General features: G+C 41.4%; 1 protein-coding gene across 1 annotated transcript in view; it reads right to left on the reverse strand.

Moving 5' to 3' along the window:
• Positions 1 to 17129, reverse strand: part of HEATR1 (HEAT repeat containing 1) — a 35640-nt gene extending 18511 nt beyond the window's left edge. Inside the window, exons 1-21 of the mRNA XM_057389720.1 lie at positions 17065 to 17129; positions 16674 to 16852; positions 14796 to 15012; positions 13654 to 13795; positions 12964 to 13065; positions 11930 to 12070; positions 11134 to 11345; positions 9856 to 9989; positions 9035 to 9143; positions 8577 to 8687; positions 8008 to 8125; positions 6687 to 6794; positions 6178 to 6273; positions 5017 to 5105; positions 4512 to 4723; positions 4108 to 4229; positions 3391 to 3588; positions 1999 to 2182; positions 1596 to 1744; positions 764 to 956; positions 6 to 178 (exon numbers count right to left, since the gene is read on the reverse strand). Of these exons, the coding sequence (XP_057245703.1) occupies positions 6 to 178; positions 764 to 956; positions 1596 to 1744; positions 1999 to 2182; positions 3391 to 3588; positions 4108 to 4229; positions 4512 to 4723; positions 5017 to 5105; positions 6178 to 6273; positions 6687 to 6794; positions 8008 to 8125; positions 8577 to 8687; positions 9035 to 9143; positions 9856 to 9989; positions 11134 to 11345; positions 11930 to 12070; positions 12964 to 13065; positions 13654 to 13795; positions 14796 to 15012; positions 16674 to 16815 (2952 nt within the window). The 5' untranslated portion in view covers positions 16816 to 16852; positions 17065 to 17129. The remainder of the gene's footprint in view (positions 1 to 5; positions 179 to 763; positions 957 to 1595; positions 1745 to 1998; positions 2183 to 3390; positions 3589 to 4107; positions 4230 to 4511; positions 4724 to 5016; positions 5106 to 6177; positions 6274 to 6686; positions 6795 to 8007; positions 8126 to 8576; positions 8688 to 9034; positions 9144 to 9855; positions 9990 to 11133; positions 11346 to 11929; positions 12071 to 12963; positions 13066 to 13653; positions 13796 to 14795; positions 15013 to 16673; positions 16853 to 17064) is intronic.
• Positions 17130 to 22625: the final 5496 nt, after the last annotated feature.

Consider the following 22625-nt stretch of genomic DNA (forward strand, 5'->3'; position numbering starts at 1 on the left):
AATACCTGTGTTATATATTTAGGGTCAGATATAATTTCTTCTGTCTTTTGCTCCAGATGCTGAAGGACRGGATGAAATAGAGACTCCTTTACTCCTCTCAAGGAATGGAGGCAGTTGAGAGCAGCCCTTCGAACTTCACTCACTGGACTACCCAAGTTAATTAGCAAAGATATCACCACTGCAAAAAGAATGAGGGAAGGAAGAAGGAAAAGAACAGAGTGAGTGGTGAAAATTTTACTGCAGCTGTTCCTGAAGAGGCATCAACATGACTTTGGAATTAAAGTCATCTCTTTTCACTGTAAACCTCTAGGGTACACAAAACCAACATGAGCTTCACAGATTCATGAACTTCATCACAGACTTAATATTCATGTTTGATGAGTTCAGAGTTCAGATATTGCGACTGTCACACCCTTATCCTGCACAGACAGTGAAATCCTGTAACTCACTTCTTCAGCACAGCACTGTGCTCATTCAACACTTCCAAAATTTTTTTTAGAAGTGCCTTCACTTACTTCAAGCTTGGACTGGCAACTGCAGCAGTGAATCAGCAAGGGAGCTATCTCAGTCTAGTGCAGCTGAACATAAATAACTACAGATACCCTTCATGGTATAAAATATAATAAAATTGCACAAAATAAAAAAGTATGGCAATTAAGTTCTAAGATAGATAGATAGATAGATAGATAGATAGATAGATAGATACATACATACATACATACATACATACATAAATACATACATACATGCTGTTTTACTTTACCTGGAGATGATGCTGATAGCAGCTGTTTCTTTTTCTGGTTTGTTTGTGATTCAAGCAGTGCATAGCCAATATACAGAGCCTGAGTCTGCAGCATTGCACTGACTTCATAGTTCAGATGATTTGAAAGGTTGTAACTGTAAGTCCATAAAATGGAAAGGAATTTGAAGAGAACTTCTGGATCTTTTAGATGTACCTTAAATTTAACACAATGGAAAAGAAAAAAAAAGATAAAAGAGCTTGTTCAATTTATTTGGCAAACTACTAGTTAAAACATCTGATAAGCCACCGACTTCAAAGGAGTACACTGAAAGACAACTTTGTCTCACAAACACAGAAAAAATGTCTTTTGGGAAGAAAGTTATTGAGTAAATGTTGCATATATTTAAAAGTTCAGACACTATGTATTCATGTGAAAAAACGTGAGATGATGCAATAAGGAAACAAAATTTCTCCTAGAAGTTTTCCTTTCACTTTCTGTATTTAAACATTAATAAGCAGAACAACTCTTTGTCTTGCTACCAGACAGAACCAAAACTTTTAATTTAAACTTCAGACTCTTGATCTTGTTGTGCAAATCAGTGTTAGGTTTTCACCTTTGCCTCAACTGGCAAATTTGTGKTTTTTTGGCTTTTTTTTAACTTTAGTTTTCCATTATTACATTTAATTAGGGTTAAGTACCACAGCTGAAGCTTACACTTCCATCTCCTCACAGCACTTGAATGCCACATGTGGTGCTGCGTAACTTGTTGACCATTTTTCTCAGTTTTCCTTAAAATTAATGTAGTGGTAGTTGATGACTCATAATTTAGAGGAACAAATGCAAAAATAATACCTTGAATAAGAGATTCATCAATGCTCTGTACTGAGCAGCATTGCTTCCCTCACTAGCTCCACTGACAAGCAGGTCAAACAGCCCCAAAAGGAGGTGCAGGTAGTCTYGGCTATCTTGATTCAGAGATTCGGGATTCCACCAAGATTCCTCTAAAAAATACAGGTTACAATTAAGACACAGCAGGTGCATAGGAACACCCTCAGGAACTAGGACAAAACAGACATCTCTAGTTAAAAGAAGACAATGTGTTTTGTTGATGTCACGTTCACAAGCAAGTAATCTTTACAGACCTCAATAACAAAGGAGAAAGTGAAGGAATCAACATTTTCTTGTTTCCAACAACTTCCAAATGAAAAAAAACAACTTTCCTTCAAGTAAGAGAAGTCAAAATCTTAACACCTACCTTTTGAAAATGAGAGAGGAGATTTTAGGCCATTAATGAAGTTTTTCAATAAGAACAGGAACATAACTGACTCCTCTGCATGAGCAGTCTCATCATTACTGAGCTTTTCTATATATGCACTTAACAAGTCCTTAGGCACCAAAGTTTCCTCTACAGTTTCAACAGACCAGTATAGGGGAGTTTCCTGTCAATGAAAAGTGRTTTTATTGTATACAGTCACAATTCCATGCAATGGAAATGAATTTTAGTGCTAAATTTCTGTTTAACATTTAATTTCCAAGCTCCAAAGAGGTATCTTTACAGAGTAAATTACATTTCTGATTTTACACTGAAACTTGCACCTGCAGTTTTACAAATGATGTCAGCTCTTTCTGTCATAATTACAGTGTACATAAACAAGATAACAAGAATAAAATATCAATCTCACTAAAATACCTCTTCAAAGGGATTGGGAGTTGCAGCATTTCTKGACATTCAGTCAAGCACTTTCAGGAAAACACCTTGTTTCAGAAAAATAATCGGTATCTTTCAAATACTTGCATATACAAAAATCATTAATGGAATWACCTGGGGTCAGAATAAATAATAACCATTGCCACTATGTATGTGTGTGTGAGGGGAGGTACACACAGAAATGCAGCCCTGCTCACACRTATTTCTTACACATAGAAAAAACCTAGAGCTGTTTCTCAACAAAATAAGGCAAGAAAACCCCAATGGAAACACACACAAAATAAAGTAGAAAAAGATAGCAGACAGATACAGAAATGCTTTTCTGAACATTGTTCCTGTGATGGCTCCTCCTTGTTGTCTCCCTCTTACCCCCCAACAAGTGCCAGTAAAACTGCTTATGGAGCTGCACAATAAATCAAAATACAGAACATTCAGAAACAATGGCTTTAACATTGTTGCAAGGACCTGCTTGAGGCTACTACTCAKGGCATCAGGTGTTTCAGCCCTGGGACCATTTTCATGGTCAGACCTTCACATAAGCTCTTTTTTCATATCCAACTGCATTTCCTTCTTTCCCCTACTGAGTGAGCCAGAAAACTTTGACTCAACAACCAGAACGCCCAGTATTCCTAAGCCTAACAATAACACCTTATAACACCACAGAGCAATGGTAGAAAAACACCAAACTTTGTGCCAAGCCCACAGCACTACAACATTGAACCAGCTGGTGGAATGCTAGTCTAGAGCTCTTAATTTGTTAATGTAGACTCACAAGAGTGGTAAAATATTAGGGTAATTCTTAATGGCWTTACTGTCAAGAGTGTGCTCTGGAAAGAAATGAAGGCAAAATTTTCAGTCCTTCTCAAAATTTCTGAACCTGGCCTTCAATAAAATTCTTGACATTGTTTTCAATGTCAAAAAAGACTGTGTATATCTTACCTCTGCAGGTTCACAAGTTCTGAGATCTTTAATTTTTTTATCCAAGAAGCGGAAGACTCTGACAGCCACTGGAAAATAATTCTCCTTCATCTGTGCATTGCAGCAGCACTGAACAAGCACTGAACCAACTATGTGAGTAGTTACTTTCTGTCTCACACTGTCAGATTCCATTTCAGCAATGACTATCAGGTCATCAACCTTAGAAAAATGAGTGGAGGAAAAACAAAAAGTAAGACAGTGGGGCTTCACTATGACTATATGCTATTTTTCACATACATGTTCAATTTAATACTGTTTACTTTCTATCATAGGTAGCAAGTTACTCTCTGCTGTAATGGTACTCTTTGAAACCTGGGAATGCACAATCATCAGTTTCCATGAACTAACCCACAGGAATACTTGCTTATTCTCTATTATTTCTTCCTTGAATTAAGCATTCCTTGAATTAAGTTGCAGTAATTATTTGTCCACATGATTGTCCAAGCTTCTTTTCCTTATGGTAGGGAAGAAATCTGTTTTATCTGGATCATATTGTGGTTTGTTTTGTATTTATACATATATATATATATATTTATATGCGTGTGTGTGTATATATATTGCATAGCAGCTTTACGATAGCACACTAGTGCTAAGAGCAGCATTATTCCATTTGTTGGATTACAGTCACTACCTGAAAAGTAAAACTTCCTTAAGGTTAGGACAACATGGTACACATACCAGTTGCAATAATAAGGAAGGGTCCACTGAAGTCAAGTTTCCAGAAAGTAGCAGAATAATTTTCTCATTGGCCACTCCAAYCAATTCTGCAGACTCGGTAGATTTAATTGCCTCTTCAAGAACTGCTCCAAGGAGAAAAAAAAAAAAATAATCAGATAATCTAGGTATAAAAATCACATATTAACATACTGGTGGCTCAATAATATTTAGACTCAGTCAGAAACATACTAAATGATTTCTACCTCTTTTCAAAAAGTTTTTTTAAGAAATCCATTCACAGKTACAGCATGATAGCCTGTTAGTGACAGCCAGTCTCCTTCAATAAGTGTTTAGATTCAATACRGATGAGATCCTAACTTGGCACAAATTTTCTCTTATCCAATTAATTACAAGAAATGCTTTACCTTCTGGCCAGCCTTTCAGTAAATGGTGAAGGGAGCAGAGATCAGACTCTGACAGACAAACAGCCATTTTCCAATCTGAAGATTTTGAATTTGCATTAGTGATCATCATAAAAGGTAACAACTGCATTACTACTTCATCTAGCAGTTCTTTCTTCTCTTTCAAAACCTCCTCTTCGACTAAAATTTTTACAGCTCGCTCCAAAACCTTGTACCTAAAAGAGAACAAATCATGTTGAAAATACATTATTCAATCACAGCAGCAACCAAACATCTTTGGTTTGTTCTCTATTCTCCATGGTGATTTTCTGTATCTAAATAYCAGCAAGAACAGATAAAGAATTAATTGGTATGGAAATAATTGAACATCGCTCCTGTAACTCAGTATAGAAATAGCATAACAAGAACRTTTGCAGAGAAACACAGTTTTTAAAGTATTCTTTATGGTTATCTCTAAAAACGTTAATTTATACAGAAAGAATGTAGACTGAAAAAAGCACAAACATACCACTTTCCATCCTTTGAAAGATCAGCTTTCTGAAAAATGTTCAAAAGACTTGATACTATTACTTCTGGATTGACTTGTTTCCTGAAAGTCTGGACAGTAATCAAGAAAAAATAATGAAAATACAATAATATACCAATCAGTTTACCACATCATCATGGAAAATGCATCTGCTATACCAAGCAGAACAGAGATCAAACACAACTAACTGCATTCCTACTGGTGTTCATGTAATAAAAATATTACCAGGTAAAAAGAAGTTATAAGGCCACCCACCAGGCTCTGTTGATATACTAAAGTATGGAGCATTTGYTGAATGTGGAAGTGTTTGGTAAAATTGATAAACAATATGCAAACTACTTTATAATTAAATAGGAATTGCTTTTATTTTATGTTGTATCTGGATCACAAAAATGTAAGACACATTAACGAGAGATACTGAAGTTGAAAAGAGCACTCAAGTGCTTCTGCTCCTATTTATCAGTGATTGAGAATGAAATGAACACAGAAAACAATTCCACTACTGCTAATAACATTCTCCACTACTACCAGCAGGAGCCATAAAGACAGTCACTCTACCTGGAAACAATCAGTACAATGTATACCAGAGCCCTATCCAGTAAACCTGAGCTGCAGCTCAGGACTTTGCCACTATCAACTGATCAAATGACTCGCATATGGAAAAATCAACTCTCACTTGAGTAATGTCTTGTGACTGCACCACTTTCCATCTGAAAGACAGATAGTGTGCTTGCCTTTTTATAGAAATATGTGCAGAATAAGCAGGGAGCACACCTCAAATGATAGTGTGCTTGCCTTTTTATAGAAATATGTGCAGAATAAGCAGGGAGCACACCTCAAATAACAATCAAAGTTTTAAGTATGCTTCAGTAGCTACATAAAAAAAACCCAGAACAACAGAATTGATAAACTCAGTTTAACTGCCAGCACTTTGGGAAGGATCAGCTAGCAGAGATTTGGGGGAAATTTGTAAGATGGCAAACAACACAAACCTCCTAAACTTGTGSTGCTTTATCCTGTTAAAGGATAGAAATCATACACTAAGCACACAAGGACAAGAAGGACAACTACACAGAATACATTCTAGACACACACATTTTCAAGACCAGGTAAAATCTCGCACACCAAAAGACCCACACTTACCTCCAAAGAACTGAGAGCAGACATAACAACATCTCTGTTGTCATCCTTGAGCCGACCAAAAATCGCTTCTTGTAAGAAAGCCTGATCAAAGCCTTCCTGAAAAAAATAAAGGCAAACAGAGTCAAAGGGGGAAAAAATAATTTGTCAGTAGAATAGTTTACATGCTTTTAATGAAATATCTGAATTCTAGTGTAAGAGAAGTGGCAGTATCATCTAAATGAAACCTCACAGGCAGACTAACTTTCAATAACAAAAGAAAGAAAACTGGAAATACTCATTAACTTGGATTTTATAGAATACAAGYAGCTTAATAAACAAGAACTACATCCAGACTCCAGAATATGGGAAAATGGTGACAGAATCCTACTGGAAACATCATGACAAGTAACAAAGATGACACACGCCCAGTTTAACATACCACTCATTTTCAATTCGCAAGTCTGGCAAAGAGATTTTTGAAGACATTCTAAGTTAAGTTGGTTCTGTAAGTGAGAGATTCAGACACAAACCTTTGAAGATTCAATAACATCTTTCAAATGCTGAAGAGCCAGGACCCGCACAGCGGGCTGAGGATGATTCAAACTAAGCAGAAGGGAGGTATCAGAGTCTTCCAGAAACTGAAATACAAATTTTACAGTGACCCCACTGCATGTTAAAAATACTTCAAATACACATAAGGATAAAGCAATTTTCTGTACCAGAAGAAAACCTGCATAATCAAGACTTAAAAAAGTTATATTACAGTCCAGTGTTCTTTTAAATTTGGTCTTCTTCCCTATTGCAGATATTTTTTGGAAGATAGCTTGAAAAATACAGTAAACCACAGACACCACTATGTCCTAGAAAAGCATTACACTTATCTAAGGATTCTGAGAAAGCTCTAGTGACAATGTCAGTGTAACAGAGCACAGCTAGAAACTGTTAAAAAAGGCATCCCTGCTAGTCCAGCTGCGTGCACTTATCTCAGGAACCTTAAAAGCTGGAAAAGAGTCATATGCCTTTGCTCTGCATGCCTTGGTTTTGTGTTAATCTGCTTGTAACTCAGACACAGAAACTGCACCTTTGTTAAACCAGTACAAAAATACAGGAAGCGCTTCTTTATGTAATTTGCCRTATTTTCCTGAGTGCTTTCAGTCTTTCAATCATTGCAAACAACAGCCATAATACTAACCATCTCTTATAATAAATTCCTTGGCCAGATCTGTTGCAGTAATGGTTATTCTGTGTTAGGCTGAGTTTCAATTGCTCTTCAGAAATGGAACAGGAAGAACTCTGTGGTCACTCTATTCTTCCATGTTACCAACTATAAATATTCATAACATCAGTGCAAGAAAAGGACCAAGCCATCTTCTCTCAACAGTGATAAAGTTGTCTGACAACTTTCCCAAAACAGATACCTCTGACACTGACAACATCCTTAGGTAAGATGAGGCCTTGCTGGGCACTACTTTGTTGTCACTATTGACCACTACAGTATATGTAGTGACCATGTTTCTAAGGAAAAAAAATATTGGTAGCAATTGGAACAGGTGGAAATGTATAAATTTTAACCTTGGAAAACAGCTCACACCCATGACTGCTTATGATGAACATAAACTTAAAAGATCTAATAGCACTCMTGTTACCACAGTTTTGACCAAGTTCCACSCAGAAATATTTGATCAAGTTGGGTTCTTTTYTTTTTTGTTTGGGTGTCTACTTTTTTTTTTTGGTGGGAATGGTAGACATTTTGTTTGTAAGGAGGAATAGAGAGCAGACCTCTGTCAAAAATCAGCCTTCTAACAGTATAACCACGAAAGAGCTAGGATGACAATGTGAGCTTCTACCTACCTTGTACTTGCCACAGCTTAATGAAAGAGAAATAAATTGATGAAAAAGATTTTGGTCAGCTTCATCTGTGCAATCTTCCAGGTGCCTCTCCAACACAGAGTCTAAGGCTTTAGGATACCTGCCAAAAGACAAAACCAAAACTATTTTCTGCAGGACATAGTAGACAAACATGTATTTACAAGAGAAATACAAGGAAAAAAAGGAAACTGAGTGCACATGCATTCATCTGAACCAGGTATTTTACGTGGCTTTGCAAAGGCAATCAACCATTATGTCTTAGCACAGATGAAGGATATGCCGACCACTAAGATAARTAATAAGCAGAAAAGGTCAGGTACAAAGTAAAGAGCTGTACAAAGCCAGTAGGTGTGTGTCTGTGTATTACAGTGATAATAAAAYACGTAAGGACCGATTTGTAAAACAAAATCTGGACAGAAACTAGGAGTCAGTTATTTCTTTTTTATCTATTTCGGCAAGACTCCGGTGCTTACTACATCCAGTAAGCCAAGATCATAACTGACRTTACCACTCTACAGACTGTGGGTCTATCATAGAAAAATGGAACTTACTTTCTCTCGAGGAGTCTGATAAGAGGAAGAATCTTTTGATTGAGTGCAGCCATTTTGGTGGGATTAGATTCAATYTCTGTACCACAGGAGATAAACTCTTCAAGAAACTTGCTAAAATTACAAACAAAAGGAAAAGTCACCATGTTTTGGGTAGTACTGTTTTCATTACTGTTATAAAACACAATGCTTAACAAGTTAGGATTAATATACATTTAGTGCAAGAACAGATTTGCTCCTAGCCTGAAGTTTCACTCTGTCCCACAACTACTCCCACAATTGCTAGAAGAATGGCTCTTCTGGGTTACTGAATATTTAAATTTCAAAATCCATGTCTGGACTTATCTTATGAACTCAGAAAAATATGCTTATATAATGCTAATACCAATGTCAGCAATTATTCATTATTAAACCAGAAGTGACTGCAGTACTGTGWAAGAAAAAGAACTGAATCAACTCACAAAGCCAGTAGGCAATCCAAATCCTTTTCCAGTGGTATACTCTCAAGAATAGCTTGAAGATGCTTGATGTAAATGTCATTTTCTATCTCCTCAGGCTCTTCTTGCTCCTCTAAGGACAATCATAAAAGATGAACAATAGTTTCAGAACAGCCCCTTCACAGTGATAAAAGTTAACAGCCTGTACAGGCATCATCCCCTAGCAAACCAAGCAGACAACTTGGAAGATAACAATGSTCACTGATTACTAGCACTAACTCTCGTGATCCATTAGCACTGCTTTATACCAATGTTCAAATGCCAAAAGCCTGGATTGCTGCCAATAAATTCAAGCACACTTTGGAATGTTCCAGACCTGCTGCTGAAAGCTGTACCAGCAAAACTCCTTACAGCATTCCAGGTGAATCTGGACCTTTTCAACAAAAGAGCTTTCCCAGCTGTGATTCAGCAGCTACAAGGCCACAATGCAAACACACTCAGTAGCACAGACACAGGCTACAACTGCGTGTCAGCCAGCCTCATGTCCCAAACTGTTCCCAGGCACATTCAATTCATCGGATCAATGCAGCTGTCCTCTAATGAAACCACATATAGTGTACATGAAATCTGCCTAAGAATGATTTCACAGTACTACAGWATGTCTCTAAGAGTCAGAAAAATAAACTTAAAAAAAACCCTCCAAAAAGCCAGACAACCAAAAAACAAACACACCAAAGCTCAATCAGGTCTTCACATGTACTGGTACAGTTTTAATGGAAGAAGCAATTACGTAGCTGCAACATTTACCATAGTTATTGTCCTTAAACTGATACAAGCTAACTTACCTGTATCCCTTCTCACGACACTGCGAACAAGGTGAGGCAACAGGTAGTGGAGAAGAGGAGAGATATCATAACCGGCTGACAGGCCTTGCAGAACCATTACCAGTTCTGGGGTTTTGCACAGGTAATTAAATGGCCTGCATAATGGAACATGGAGAAAAAAAAGAAAAGTATGTATGCTTATCTGGGTTACAGACTTCATGAGGATTTTCAGTGTTAGGTAACAGCCTCATTGTAAAGAAACGCTGAAAAGATTTAAAGGGCTCCTTACTGAAGGTGAGAGGTTTATTGGCACATATAATAAATATCCAAGAAGAAAAGAGGGTACTGAGTCACGTTGAGCACAGCTGCTGCAATGGCACAGTGAACCTACCTGCATTTTTCATGAAGTTGGTAGTACAAGAAAAAATACTGAATTGCAGGAAGACACACTCACACTGCAAGGAGCTTATCTATCCCCCAGAAGCAACAACAGGGATAAGAAATAATGGTGCAGTAACAGATTCTCAGAGCAGAAGCCATTTCCCTTTCTGCTAATACAAAGTTTCATCTCATCTCCTTTCACACCCACCTGGCTGGATGCTGCATAATGTATCAAGTATGCCTCTCCTTAGTTCCCCACACCCTCACTTTCAACCTCTTTTCCTCTACTATGGAGTACAGCGCTCAAGTATCTGGAAGGTAACCACTACCCAAATCCCTCATAAGATTTTTCCTGGAATACCCTAACYCCTCTGCCAGCAAGCAAACTCCCTGCAGCATGTAGGACTACCACTAATGTGTTCAAAAGCATGTTAACATCCCTAGCCAACTGTTCCAGGCCAGAGAGATGGATGGGAATGCACCTACTACGCATGCCTAAAGGAGAACACCTCACCTGAAGTGAGATCAAAGAAGTGGTGGTACAGAGGCACTTACACTTCAGGCATTAAACTACATGAACCCAAAGACCTTCCATTGAAGGGGCAGAACTTTTTGGCATTTTCCAGAAAACCTCTTACTTGACAGGGTTCTGTTTTGCACATTGACATCAATCCTTTACTAAGAGAAGAAGCAGAAGGACCAAGAGATGACCAACTGCACCACTGAGACTCCTTTGCTGCAGTGTRTACTCAAATTTTCAAATTAAGCCAAAGGAACTTCTGAGCACTTTGAAATGACAACTACCAAAATTTCTGAGAGGGAAGTATCCCTTCAGTGATGAGGAAATAAAAAATTCAAATTATTGAAGTGCAGTCTGGGATTTTGGAAAGTGGGACAACTCGATCCATGTGGACTTACTTTTTCCCAAGCTTTTCACCTTTCTGAGTTTGTAGAAGTAGGTTCAAGCAAGCCASTCCATCCCTGATTAATGAGGGCACTTTAGATAATGTCTTGCTTATCTGTACCATCAAGGAATGCACCAAGGAAGTCTCCACTGTCACTTTTACTGTCATCTGGCAGATTATCATATATGTTGCAGCTCTGTAATCCTGTACAGAGGATTTCAAGCCCTAGAAAAAGAGATAAAGGTGAATTTTTAACACAGAATAACACAGAAGAGTATATTAACATAAAGATTAYTTTTATTCTGACATACACAAAATCAGACTACCTTCTTTTCTAAGTGTCAACTTTTAAGAGATCTAAAAACTCAGCTTTCAAGAAGAAAAAGCTGTCATGCACGGTGCACAGATAAAGAAGACATTTTTATTAACTGCTCTTCTGTTAACAAGGCAACAATCCTGGAGGACAGAGAATATTAAAGTAGCCTGTCTACTCTGACTCCATTTTCTCTGGTTCAGTGTGATAAATCTCAAAGCATTCTTCAAACATTCTTAAAACTGCATATCTATTTCTCACAGCTTAATTCCTCATGCATAGTAGAAAACAGTTCTTAAAGTGCTCATCTGAAGTGCGAAAAAACTTATTTTCCATGAACCCTCACCTGTCKGAGGTTTCAAATTAGGCTTAGAGKGGTGCATACAAYAGATRTATATACATCACACAGGATGTCCCYCTTGGAYRTTATCTGCAGGTGCACATCAGCAAAACACAGCACACCTCATCACAGGAGGAAAAACAGAGTTTCACCTACCTTTTGGATGTAAGGGAGCAGCAGAGAGACCATAGWGTCTGTTATCTTCTCAGCAGCTGCAAGAGCTGACACAATGGTTGAAGCGTAAAACACAAGAAGAACTCTCAGTTGAGCTGCATTGCCAGGACACTCTGAAAAGACCTGAATCCCAAAAAATCAGATGTTCAGACATCAGGGCAAGTGGAAATGCACATTCAGCTTCCCTCAAATCACCAAAATCTAAGAAMTCCAGCCTGTAACATCCACCTCCTCTCACAACAGCAAGCCTCACCAGAGGTTAGTGCTCCTCCTCACAGACACAGCAGATGGAAATGGATGCCAATGCAGTTATTCAGAGTAAGGCAGCCAAAATCACTTGTGATTTTGGTGTACTGCTCACCAAAAGTGGATCTCAAGACTCAGAGCTGGACAGCCAAAAAGCAAASTGGTAGATGTTTAACCCCTCCTACCACACCTCTGAATAAACTCTGTTATGCGTCTCCTTTACTTAGTTTGACARCAGATGCACCCCAGCTCTCTGGATAACTAGAACTGCCATATATCTTACCCTTCTGAGACTACAGAACTAACCCTCTATTTGACATTAGCTGGAAAAACCAAATAAATTTGCTCACCTAACATTCTCAATTTTAAGTTCTCATTAATATTTGAAGACATGTGTTTAAAACACCCATGACAATCCCCAGAAGAGACATGGAAATTCAGGACACAGCTACAAACTAATAGCAGGAATGAGTTTATGATGGAAATCAAGACAATAAAGTATTCTGAGGCAACACAGTAACCCAGTAAATAATACAATATGGCCAAATTGTTTTGTCATGGCTCATTGGTTCCCAGACACTTCCTTACAAGAACTTCTAATAGACTGTCATCTTCACAAATTATAATAAAAGAAATCTCCATACTGTTTACTGATAAATTATTAATTTTACTCTTTGATATGTAGTTCAAAATACTAAGAAATAGAGCACTACTATATAAACATGGGGGAAAAAGTGACAACGAAYAATGCTCTAGAATAAATGAACAACCTTCACAGATTTTGCCACCAGCTTGCAGATGAAATCCATGAAATCCAGGTCTTTGTAGCAGTGTGTAATGACAGTACCCCTYGCCAGTGGGACTCCAGGTTTCTTTACGCAGTGAAAGAAAGTAAAATTAGAGCACTCAGAGTAAAGTGAAGCACGTGATAAAATTACTGAAATCTCTAAATTAATCCAAAATTAATTAATTAATCCTTAATTAATCTCTTAATTAATTACTTTAATCTCTAAATTAATTAGTTCTCTAAAGTAACACCATTTAAATTCAAATAAGTAATGTAAATCCACAAGTTACTTTGCAATTTATTGCATCTACATTAAGTTAGATGATGAAGAGCATTACACATAATCTATTTGCAAATAAAGACAAATTTTAGTCATTGATGTATCTTCCTAGCAGTAGCAAATACCTCCACCTTAAAAGTGTGCTTTAATTTAGCCAAAACAGAGTAATTACAATCACATCAACTTTTTAATATCACCTTAATCTCTAAAAAAACATAGCGGAAACAACACATGGGCATTCAGGATCCAATCCTGTAATTAGATCTTTCAGTACAGTTCTACAACTAGCCACATAAACAGGTGGAGCATATTCATAAGCCTAGTAAAAGAACCAAGATATTATCAACAAAGTCCCTCTAACTTCTTCCAACTTGGATCAGTTAAATACTTTACCCTTATTGAATCCATCCAATGCCACTTATGAGTTGGGCTTTTTATGTTTAGAAGTTGAATAACTCTCACAAATAGATTAGTCTCATGATATGGCAGAACACAACCAATCAAACTGTCTTGATTATAGAGATGAATGTGAAATCTAAGGAAAAGAACATACATATATAGTTAAAAAGTATCTGGAAGTTGAAAAGGAAAAAAAGACCCATCTACATTCTTCTCAGAACACCTTGCTTACTTGCTTTTAAGCAAGAACTGACATGGTTGTCATACTAACTCAGACCCATGGTCCACCTACAGCCCAGAAAACCATGGTGGTCACTCGCCTGTATCTGCTAGAAAAAAGAAACACTGCTAGCACTTTTTGTCCCTCACTATCAACAATTTTAAGTCCCTATACAACAAAAAATTACCCTAATTTCTTCTGCAAAGATTTCAATATTAAACCAGATGTTATAATAACCTAGTATGAATCTCAGTACAAGTATAAGAAAACTCTGATTCCAGAAAGCATGTATCAAGAAAAACACCTTTCATGATATGAAGTACTGCACTTTTTGCATTTGGATAGGTTAATTTATAAAAATAAATACAACATCACTTCATAAAATACTTGGTTATTTTTTTCTTCGCCTCTTCTTACAAAACACTGAAATAAGGTTAGGGTTCATGGTTCACAATTAATAATCAAATGTGCTATTTTACAAAGTCCACTTCTAAAGCACAATACATAAATGCCTCTCTATGTACTTCATAAGATGCACAGTTAATATTCRAAATGTGCTATTTTACAAAGCCCAATTCTAAAAGCATAATTCATAAATGCCTCTCTATGTACTCTGTAAGATGCTTAGAGCTGGGCAACTTTGGTGACAAGGCTGGAACCAGGCAAAGAAGTAATTGCTTTTATACATGACAGGTCAAAATTTTCAGAGAAATTTATCAGCAGATGAAAAATCTAATTGGCAAAGAAGAAGAGCATCTGGCCCCATAAATACTAAGCCCAAATGGACATTATTAACATTTTAACCTGAACTTCCAGAAAACTAAAGCAAAATTATTTGAATTTTTTCTCACTGGGGAAAAGTAAATCTTACATTTTCAGCCTTATCTACTGACATGTAGGATAATCGGTGGATTACCTGTGAATTAGCCACTCAAGGCACTTCTGGGCCGGCTTAAGCATAAAGTAAGGGGACAAGTGAATCAGGAACAATGAAATGTTCTTATTCAGCTGCTGATTTACTGCTTTAGTCTGAACACTGCGTTCAAGGCCTTTGGACGTGGAACTAAACAAACTGGACTGGAACTCTTCAAAGGAAGGATCAATCCCCATCAGCTCTTCTAATCCAGTGCATCCTGTGGGGGAGAAAARTAGAGGAATGTTTTAAACACAACAGTTTTGTTTCCCAGTCTGACCCACTTATGTCCTCACGGGCATATCCAACTTTTTTGCTACACTGATATATGTCAGCCTCACCAAGCAACAAAACAAACAGTAAAAAGGCTAAAACCAAAACTTTTGATATACTGGAAGTATTAACTGACAAAGAAAGCCAACATTAAAGCTGTCAGCAGAGTGCTCTTGGAGCAGTGAAGGCCAGCAGCATCATGGGCTGTGCTGGAGAGAGCATGGCCAACTGACTGAGAGAGGGGGTAACTGCCCCATCCATTTGGGAGCTGCAGCTGAAGCACTGTGTGCAATTTTGAGCTCATCAGTAGAGGAAAAACATTGCCATATGGATGTGAGTTCAGYAGAGGAACGCTGAGATGGTCTGGGGCCTGGAAAATGAGGAACTGGGTTTGTTTAGCGTGAAGGAGAGAGAGACAAAAGGAAATCTTCCTGCTGTCTGCAACTACTTAACAGGATGTAATGCGGATTATCAAGAAGATGGAGGCAGACTGCCCTCAGAGATGGACAGATGGGGAGGGCAACAGTTGCAAGACRAAACAGGAAACTCAAAGCCAATGTATAGACTTAATTTTTTCTATCAGTGGAATGATCAAACACTGAATCAGCGATCTAATATTGGATCAGAGACCATAAAAATGTCATTCTCAAACCCAGCCAAGCAGTTCTATAGTAACCACTTAAGAAACTAAAAAAAATACTGTGTTGCATCAAAGATATATATCTACAATCCTGTTACTTAAAATCAATACCTTATACCAATCTGTCTGGTTTTAGAAACCAGCTTTCTTATTCAAGAGTATCACATTCCTGGATAGAATTTTATACACAAATGGAAAGGGATAGAGCATAAAGAATTTGAAGTGTGCCAACACAGCAAAGGCTACTGCCACTTCACATTATTTGCAGCCATAATGTTACTCAAGAGCAGGGCATCAGCATGTTCTCATGAAACACAGAGTCAGAAGGGATCTTGGGAGCTTTCAGGTACCAGGCTCTGACCAAGTAGGGTTAAAAGGACCATGAAATTGGGGCAGGTTGCTTGGGCCATTATCTAGTCAGGGTTTTCTAAAAAGGCAGGGCTTTTTTTTCCAGGCACAATCTCCCTGGACAATCTTGTTAGCTACTTGATTGCCCTCACAGTGAAAAAGCTTCTCCTTCTACCCTGTTTGAACTCCTATTCTTCCAACTCGTGCCCACAGTTTGCTGTCCTCCAGCCATGCATCCCCCTGGACAACCTGGCCCATATTCTAGGAACCTCCTCAAAGGTAGTAGCAGGCTCCTATGAAACCCATCGAAAGCCTTCTCTTTTGCAGACCAAATGAGGCCAACTTATTTATTCCCCTTACCGGGAAAATTCTCCAGTCCTTGAGCATGCCTGACTCTTGCCCCCCACCTCACCCTTACGTGCCCAGAAATGTATTCCAACAGGCACTGCTCCATGTTTTTCCCAAGGACTGGAGTGATGCTGACTAGCCTGCAGTTTCTTGAATTATTCTTTTGGCGTTTTTGAATACGAGTTTGCCTTTCCTATTTCTTTTTCTCCAGCTGGATTTTTTGTCGAGTAGATCGCTTTTAAAACCACTGGCACTTGAGCAGCCAAACTCACCGATGGCAAAAWAGGTGTCCCTGTCAATAGTCGCCGCTTCCTTGCAGTTGAAGAGCAGCGATGCCGCTTCGCTGCGGTCCAGGAGACTGGGATCGTTCTGGGGAAGCGCCAGCCGCTTCAGCTGCTCCGCCAGGGACGTCATGGCTTGGCGCTTCGGGGAAAGGAGCCTCCGGAGAAAACTGGGGAAAGAAAACCACAGCAGGCCCGCCGATGAAGCGGCCGCACGCGGACCCTCTCCCGGCCCCTTCCCGGCGCCGCGCACACGTGGGATCGGGCCGGGCCGGACCCAGCCGGGAWAGAGGAGGGAGAGCGCCCGGCGGTGCCGCGTGTCCGTGTCCCGGTCCGTGTCCCTGTCCCCATCCCGATCCCAATCCCTGTCCCCACCACAGACCTGGCTTCCGCCGCTCCCGCCGGGCCCCACGTGGGCTGCGCGCGCCGCTCACCCGGAAGCGGCCGCTCCAGAGGCTCGGGAAGTGCCCGCCCCGGCGGGGAGTGGGACCGGCACTGCGCCCGCCCGTGCTCCGCCCCGCAGCGGCCCGGCGGGGATGTGATCCGCCTGCTTGTGTCGGGAATTGTGGGGCTAGGACGGCCAGGGAGCGGATCGGCAGGTCCCGTGTGCGGCTCTGTGCCTTTCACTACAAGAAACACTGAGGCGCTGGAGCGACTCCAGAGAATGGCAGAAGAGCTGGGGAAGGGTCTGAAGCGCAGCTCCTGTGAGGAGCAGCTGAGGGAGCTGGGGATGTTTAGCCTGGAGAAAAGGAGGTTCAGGGGGGACCTTATCGCTCTCTACAGCTGCCTGGAAGGAGAGTGTCGCCAGGTGGGGACTGAGCTTTTCTCCTAGGCAAGCAGGGGCAGGAGAGGAAATGGCCTCAAATTGTGCCAGTTCRGATTGGATATTTAGAAAAATGGTTTCACTGAAAGGCGGTCAGGCATCGGAACGAGCTGCCCAAGGAAGTGATGGAGTCGCCAYCCCTGGAGGCATTTAGAAGACACGTAGGTGTGACATTTAGGGATTCAGTTTAGTGGTAGACTTGGCAGTACTGGGTTAATGGTTGGACACAATAACCTTACAGATTTTCCAACCCAAATAATTCTGCGATTACTCTGAATATGTGGCACCTGCAGGAATGGCCATGCCTGCATGTGGCTGGTCTCTGTGAGGGAGTTGTGGCCGTGGTGGATGGTTTCACATACCCGGGCAGGTGCCTGGGAGGGCAGTGTCCCTGTGGAGCCATCATGGTTGCAGAGAATTACTTAAATGCTTAATTTTATCCATTGGCAGTATCCACTGATTTCAACATTTTGTTATACCGCTCTGATTTTTCTTTGTTTGTATTGAGTTAAACCATTGTATTTCTTTGCTTTCAGTAATGTGGTTCATTATTTAAATAYTCTAGCCAGAAAGATAAACTGGAAGTTGTAAATGCTTAAATGTGTTCAGGCTTTCCAGTACTGCTATCCCAYTCTATTTTTTCCCATGGAGAGCTGCAAGACAACGGTTTTATACTTTGTGCTTTCTGTTCCATCCTTGTTTGGTTTCAGAGTAAAGCTGGCATTCCCTTTGGAAGTTAATTGGAGGGACAGAGACATCCTCTGCAGAGGGAAAAATTTATTCTTGATTTGATTACAAAAAAGTGTTTTGTATAAAGTATAAGCTCAGAAAGTTTATTAGTAAATATGCTTAGTTGGCATTGTAATGATCCAGTGTTGAAGCTGAGCTTCATGGAAATTTGCACCATTCTGGACTCCAAAGAGGTGCTTTTCTGAATGGAAATCCAAACTTGTTCCAAGTAATCCCTTTATTTTCTCATCACATAGGTGATCTGTGTAGGTGAAATACTCATAGGCCCACTGCAGCTGAGGCCACTTCTGCTGATYGCTACTATAAAACTACATTTAAAAGATTATATTGTCTGTTAAAATTCTTAGAGTCTTAGAACATAAATTGTCATTTACTAATTTTTATTTGGGAAAAAGGTGATCTGTTTCAAGCATTTTCTCTAAGTTACTCACTTTTAAGCATTGGTGTGTTTGAAAAGGTTTATTGAGAAAGGCAAACACTATTAAACTTTAAAAGTTCTTTACATTTGGGTAAGTTTGTGGCACTCCCAGAGCAAATATAATGGATGCCTTTATATAGCTAGACGATTAGTCTTTATATTCCTTTTCTTCCAGCTCACTTTACAAGCTATGCATATGCAGAGCTTCATCTACCTTGGTAAGTAATGCAACCTATTAGGAAAAGATTTGTAGAATGAAGTGATGCTGAGGACCCCTCATCACACTGGCACGCGATGGCTAGACGGGAAAAGCCTCCTTCCAAAAGTGCTGCTTTCCAGGGCGAGATCTCACTTCTTTGCACGCTTTGAAGACGCAATGCAGCATACTGTGGAAGCATCTTACAGAAAGCATTTCTCCGAGAGATTTTGCTTGTAAACACTCTCTCTTGCTGCATCTCGCTTGCCCGCAAGCGGTCACAGGTGGGGAAGATGGGGAAAGGCTCTTAGCAAAAGTGTTGCTTTCCAGGGCGAGTGTTGCTTCTTCGTGCTGAATGCAGCATTCAGGGGGGCACCTTAGAGAAAGGATTTCTTCGAGAGATTCTGCTTGCAAAGTCTCTCTTTTGCTGCATCTTGTCTTCCTTCCCGTAAAGGAAGTGGGTGAGACAGATTATCGTGGAAGGATGCAGCACGGAGCTGATGTCTTTCATCTTCTTGGAGATTGAGGCTGGGAGACAGGCGGCCCCTTCTCGTGGCCCTTTGCCACCAGGATGATTGGACCCCAGAGCCGTGGGAGGCAGCTGGTGACTTTCGGGCTGAGAGATGGAGGAGAGAGCTGGAGAAAGCCCAGCCAAACTGGGGGCGATGCAGCCGGAGACGGGACGGCTCGCTGGGCTGGCAGGGCCGAGGCTGTGAGCTGCACATCCCCGAGCGGCAGGCTGGATGGCAATGTGGGCGTGATGGTCTGCGCCCCCGCGCTCGCCGGGCTCCTAAACCCRACTGACGACACGAAATCGCCGCACACCAAATGTCCCTTGCTCAGCATGTTCTCCAGCCGCAGCCGCAGCAGCGCAGCTCCGGCTGGCCGGGGGAAGGTTCTGTGGGCACCCAGCCGGACCTGGTCCCTGTGGGAAAGACCCCGGGAGAATCATGGAATCTGACTGCGTATGAGCGCTTTGTCCATGGACGATTGTTGTGTGGCCGAGGGCGTCAGGGTCACCTTTAACGCTTCGGTGGGGGTGTGCTGGGCTAGGCAATCACTGGGAAGATCGGTCTGTAAGCGGTGCTCTGACTCCCGTGGGGCTGGTAGCTGCCGGTGTTGGGGAGAGGAGGGACAGCGGCGGGATGCTGGCTCATGGATTGCAGGGGGCTGTAGAAGAGGAGTCAGGGGTGGGCAGCAGGGACGCACAGCCTGGCTCTCTTGTGAAGCCCTGAGCCGGGCCAATCTCCTGATGCATAACAACCCCTCAGAATGCATTGTCAGTTCTTTCTTGCCAGGGTCTTTCTTCTAGAGGCAGATGCCAAATCTCTTTCCCTGAGAGAAAGGCAAGACAARCCCCAGGTTTACAGGCTGAGCATCATTTTCCACCCAGCTGCACACAGAAGCAGTGGCAGGACCCTGCTGAGCCCGTCTGATGAGACGAGTGAAGGCTGTCATTTCWTTAAGTGTCTGCATCTCATCTGAACGTGGCTGTGCTGTTTAGGATTGACACGACCCAGAAAGAGCAAAGGGGACAGGGAAACTGCTGGACACTTGTTTATATCCTGCAGCTACTGCTCAAGATAGACAAGGGCAGGGGGAGATTGTCCATCAGGGAAACTCTATGGGCTSGACTGGGAAACCCGGAGGGGTGAGAGGGGTCAGAGAGTTGGGAGTGAGGGAAGGGGGATGGGGCTGGCATCATTGCCAGGGCAGAGCCCCGAGGTTGAATCTTGGGTGGTCACTGCTCAAAGGGCTCTCCCCTGAGTGTGTTAGCACCGACTGCAGCTTGCMAACTCATTTTCTGAGTAGTTTCTCCTGTTCCACAGCGTAAGAAATGGAGTGTGAATGACACTGAATCTAGTCTGAATGCTGTTGCAGTGGTGGAGCCTCAAGTGAGCAAGCCAGGCTGGTCAGAAGCTATCAAGGGTAGAGGGTGGAAATTTTCCTAGGCCTGTTGCAGATGCACCSTCTAACAAGAAAATAGAATTGGAAAGCTTGGGAGTGTCTAGCCCAGAGTAAAGAAAGATTAATGAGGGCTCATGAACAGAAGGATAAAAAAAAAGATGTGGAAAAGACATCAGGCACACCCATTCACTCWCTCTGAGAGTGCAGTAGAGGCAGTGTTCAATCAAACAGACTGTTGGAGGAAATAAAATTACCTTTTTTTCATTTTTCCTTTCACCCGAAACACAAGTTGCCTCATGAAATTAATTGCTCCAGGGCTTCACTGCTTAACAGAGCTCAAAATGAACCTGGATGCTCACCTCTGTGCTGGCTACAGGGAGTGTGCTCAGTGTAAGTAGCTCACACACCCTCCCCAGAGGACTGGGAAGTGATGTGCCCAGTTWTTGTGGCATAGACACCAAAGACACGCTGTCCCTTGGTCCTCGGAAATATGAGGTTGCTTTGCAAATGTCTGAGGGCTATAAACTCCGTGAACCTAAAGCAGTTCTTTAAAAATAAACATGCAAGCCCCAAGGCACAACATGRACTAAGGCAGAGCCTGTGAAGAACATCCAAGGTCTTGTGGTACAAGGCTGTACCCCAGACCCTGCTCACTTTTTAGCTGAAATGAGCTGCTCTCCTAGCTATGGCTATGGGTGTGGAGTGTGAGGCGTATTGGTGAGTATTCCCCAGGGCCAAGGCCAGGACATGGATCAAAATCTCTTCCTCTGATGGAGCCCAGTTGTGACTATGGCACCCCAATGTGGTTTCCCATATTAGATGCATCTCTTGGGATTAAAGGATTTGTTGTTTTAGCTTGTAAGGCTGGATACTGATCCTGGATGAGGTAAATCTTCCTCCCATTTTCTGGGGAAATATGATGCAGCAATTGCATCATATGGTGGTCCCTTCTTGGCTCTTAAACGACCAACATTTTGTGGATCAAGATAGCAGAAATCAAGCATTAGGGGTAGCATGTACTGCTGGGGAGCATGTTTCACCCACATTYGGGGGTTAAGAAGAGCTCGGGTGTTCCCTGATGTCCTGGTGCTGCCAAGCCTGGCCCTCCTTGCTCAAACAGGTACCATGTGTTAGGAGGGGCAGGAAGAGGTACAGTGGGGTGAGTGAGGCTCACCTACACTGATGGCCCAGGCAGCTCCCTGGAGACTGACAACAGCAGACCACTCTTGGGTCACAGGGATGGCAAAAGCTGAACAGGCCAGAAGGTGTTTCTTACTCTTCAAGAGAGTGCCTGAAGCACTCTCTTGTGCTTCAGGCCATCCCTAAGGGAGCCCTGCCTGGGGCTCTCAGGTGCTGTTTTGTCCTGACTTTTCATACTTTGCCCCAAGCGTGTTCCTGGGATGCACAAGGAGGGTTGGGAAGGTGGTACCCATCTCCAGTGCAGGAGCGCCTGTTACTTCTGCAGGATGAGCTTTTGAGGTTTTGTGTTTGTGCATGACTGGAGCAAAGACAATGGCCGTGTGCTGCCCGGCCACCTAAGATTTGCTCCGAATCATCTTTACTTTCCTCTTCAAAACAAGCCTCAAGATTCCCTGTGGGTGTCTGGAGAATGGTGGGAAAGGAAGCAGTGCACTGGAAGCAGAAAACTTTGCTTGGAGGAGTAGACAAAGTGAGGAGAGGAGGTGGGAGGATGATAGATGTTATTTTTGACCTTGTTTACTGACCCTGATTCTTGGTTCTTGGACCTTTTTCCAGAGGCCCTAGAAAGCTCCAGAAAACCTCCAGCCTGGGTTTCAAAATGCTAACAGCAGTAAMTAGCTGGTTTAATTGGCCACACAAGTATGACAC

This window comes from Malurus melanocephalus, unplaced genomic scaffold, assembly GCF_030028575.1.
Source record: "Malurus melanocephalus ecotype Western Australia unplaced genomic scaffold, MMel_1.1 scaffold_19, whole genome shotgun sequence".
Lineage (NCBI taxonomy): Eukaryota > Metazoa > Chordata > Aves > Passeriformes > Maluridae > Malurus > Malurus melanocephalus.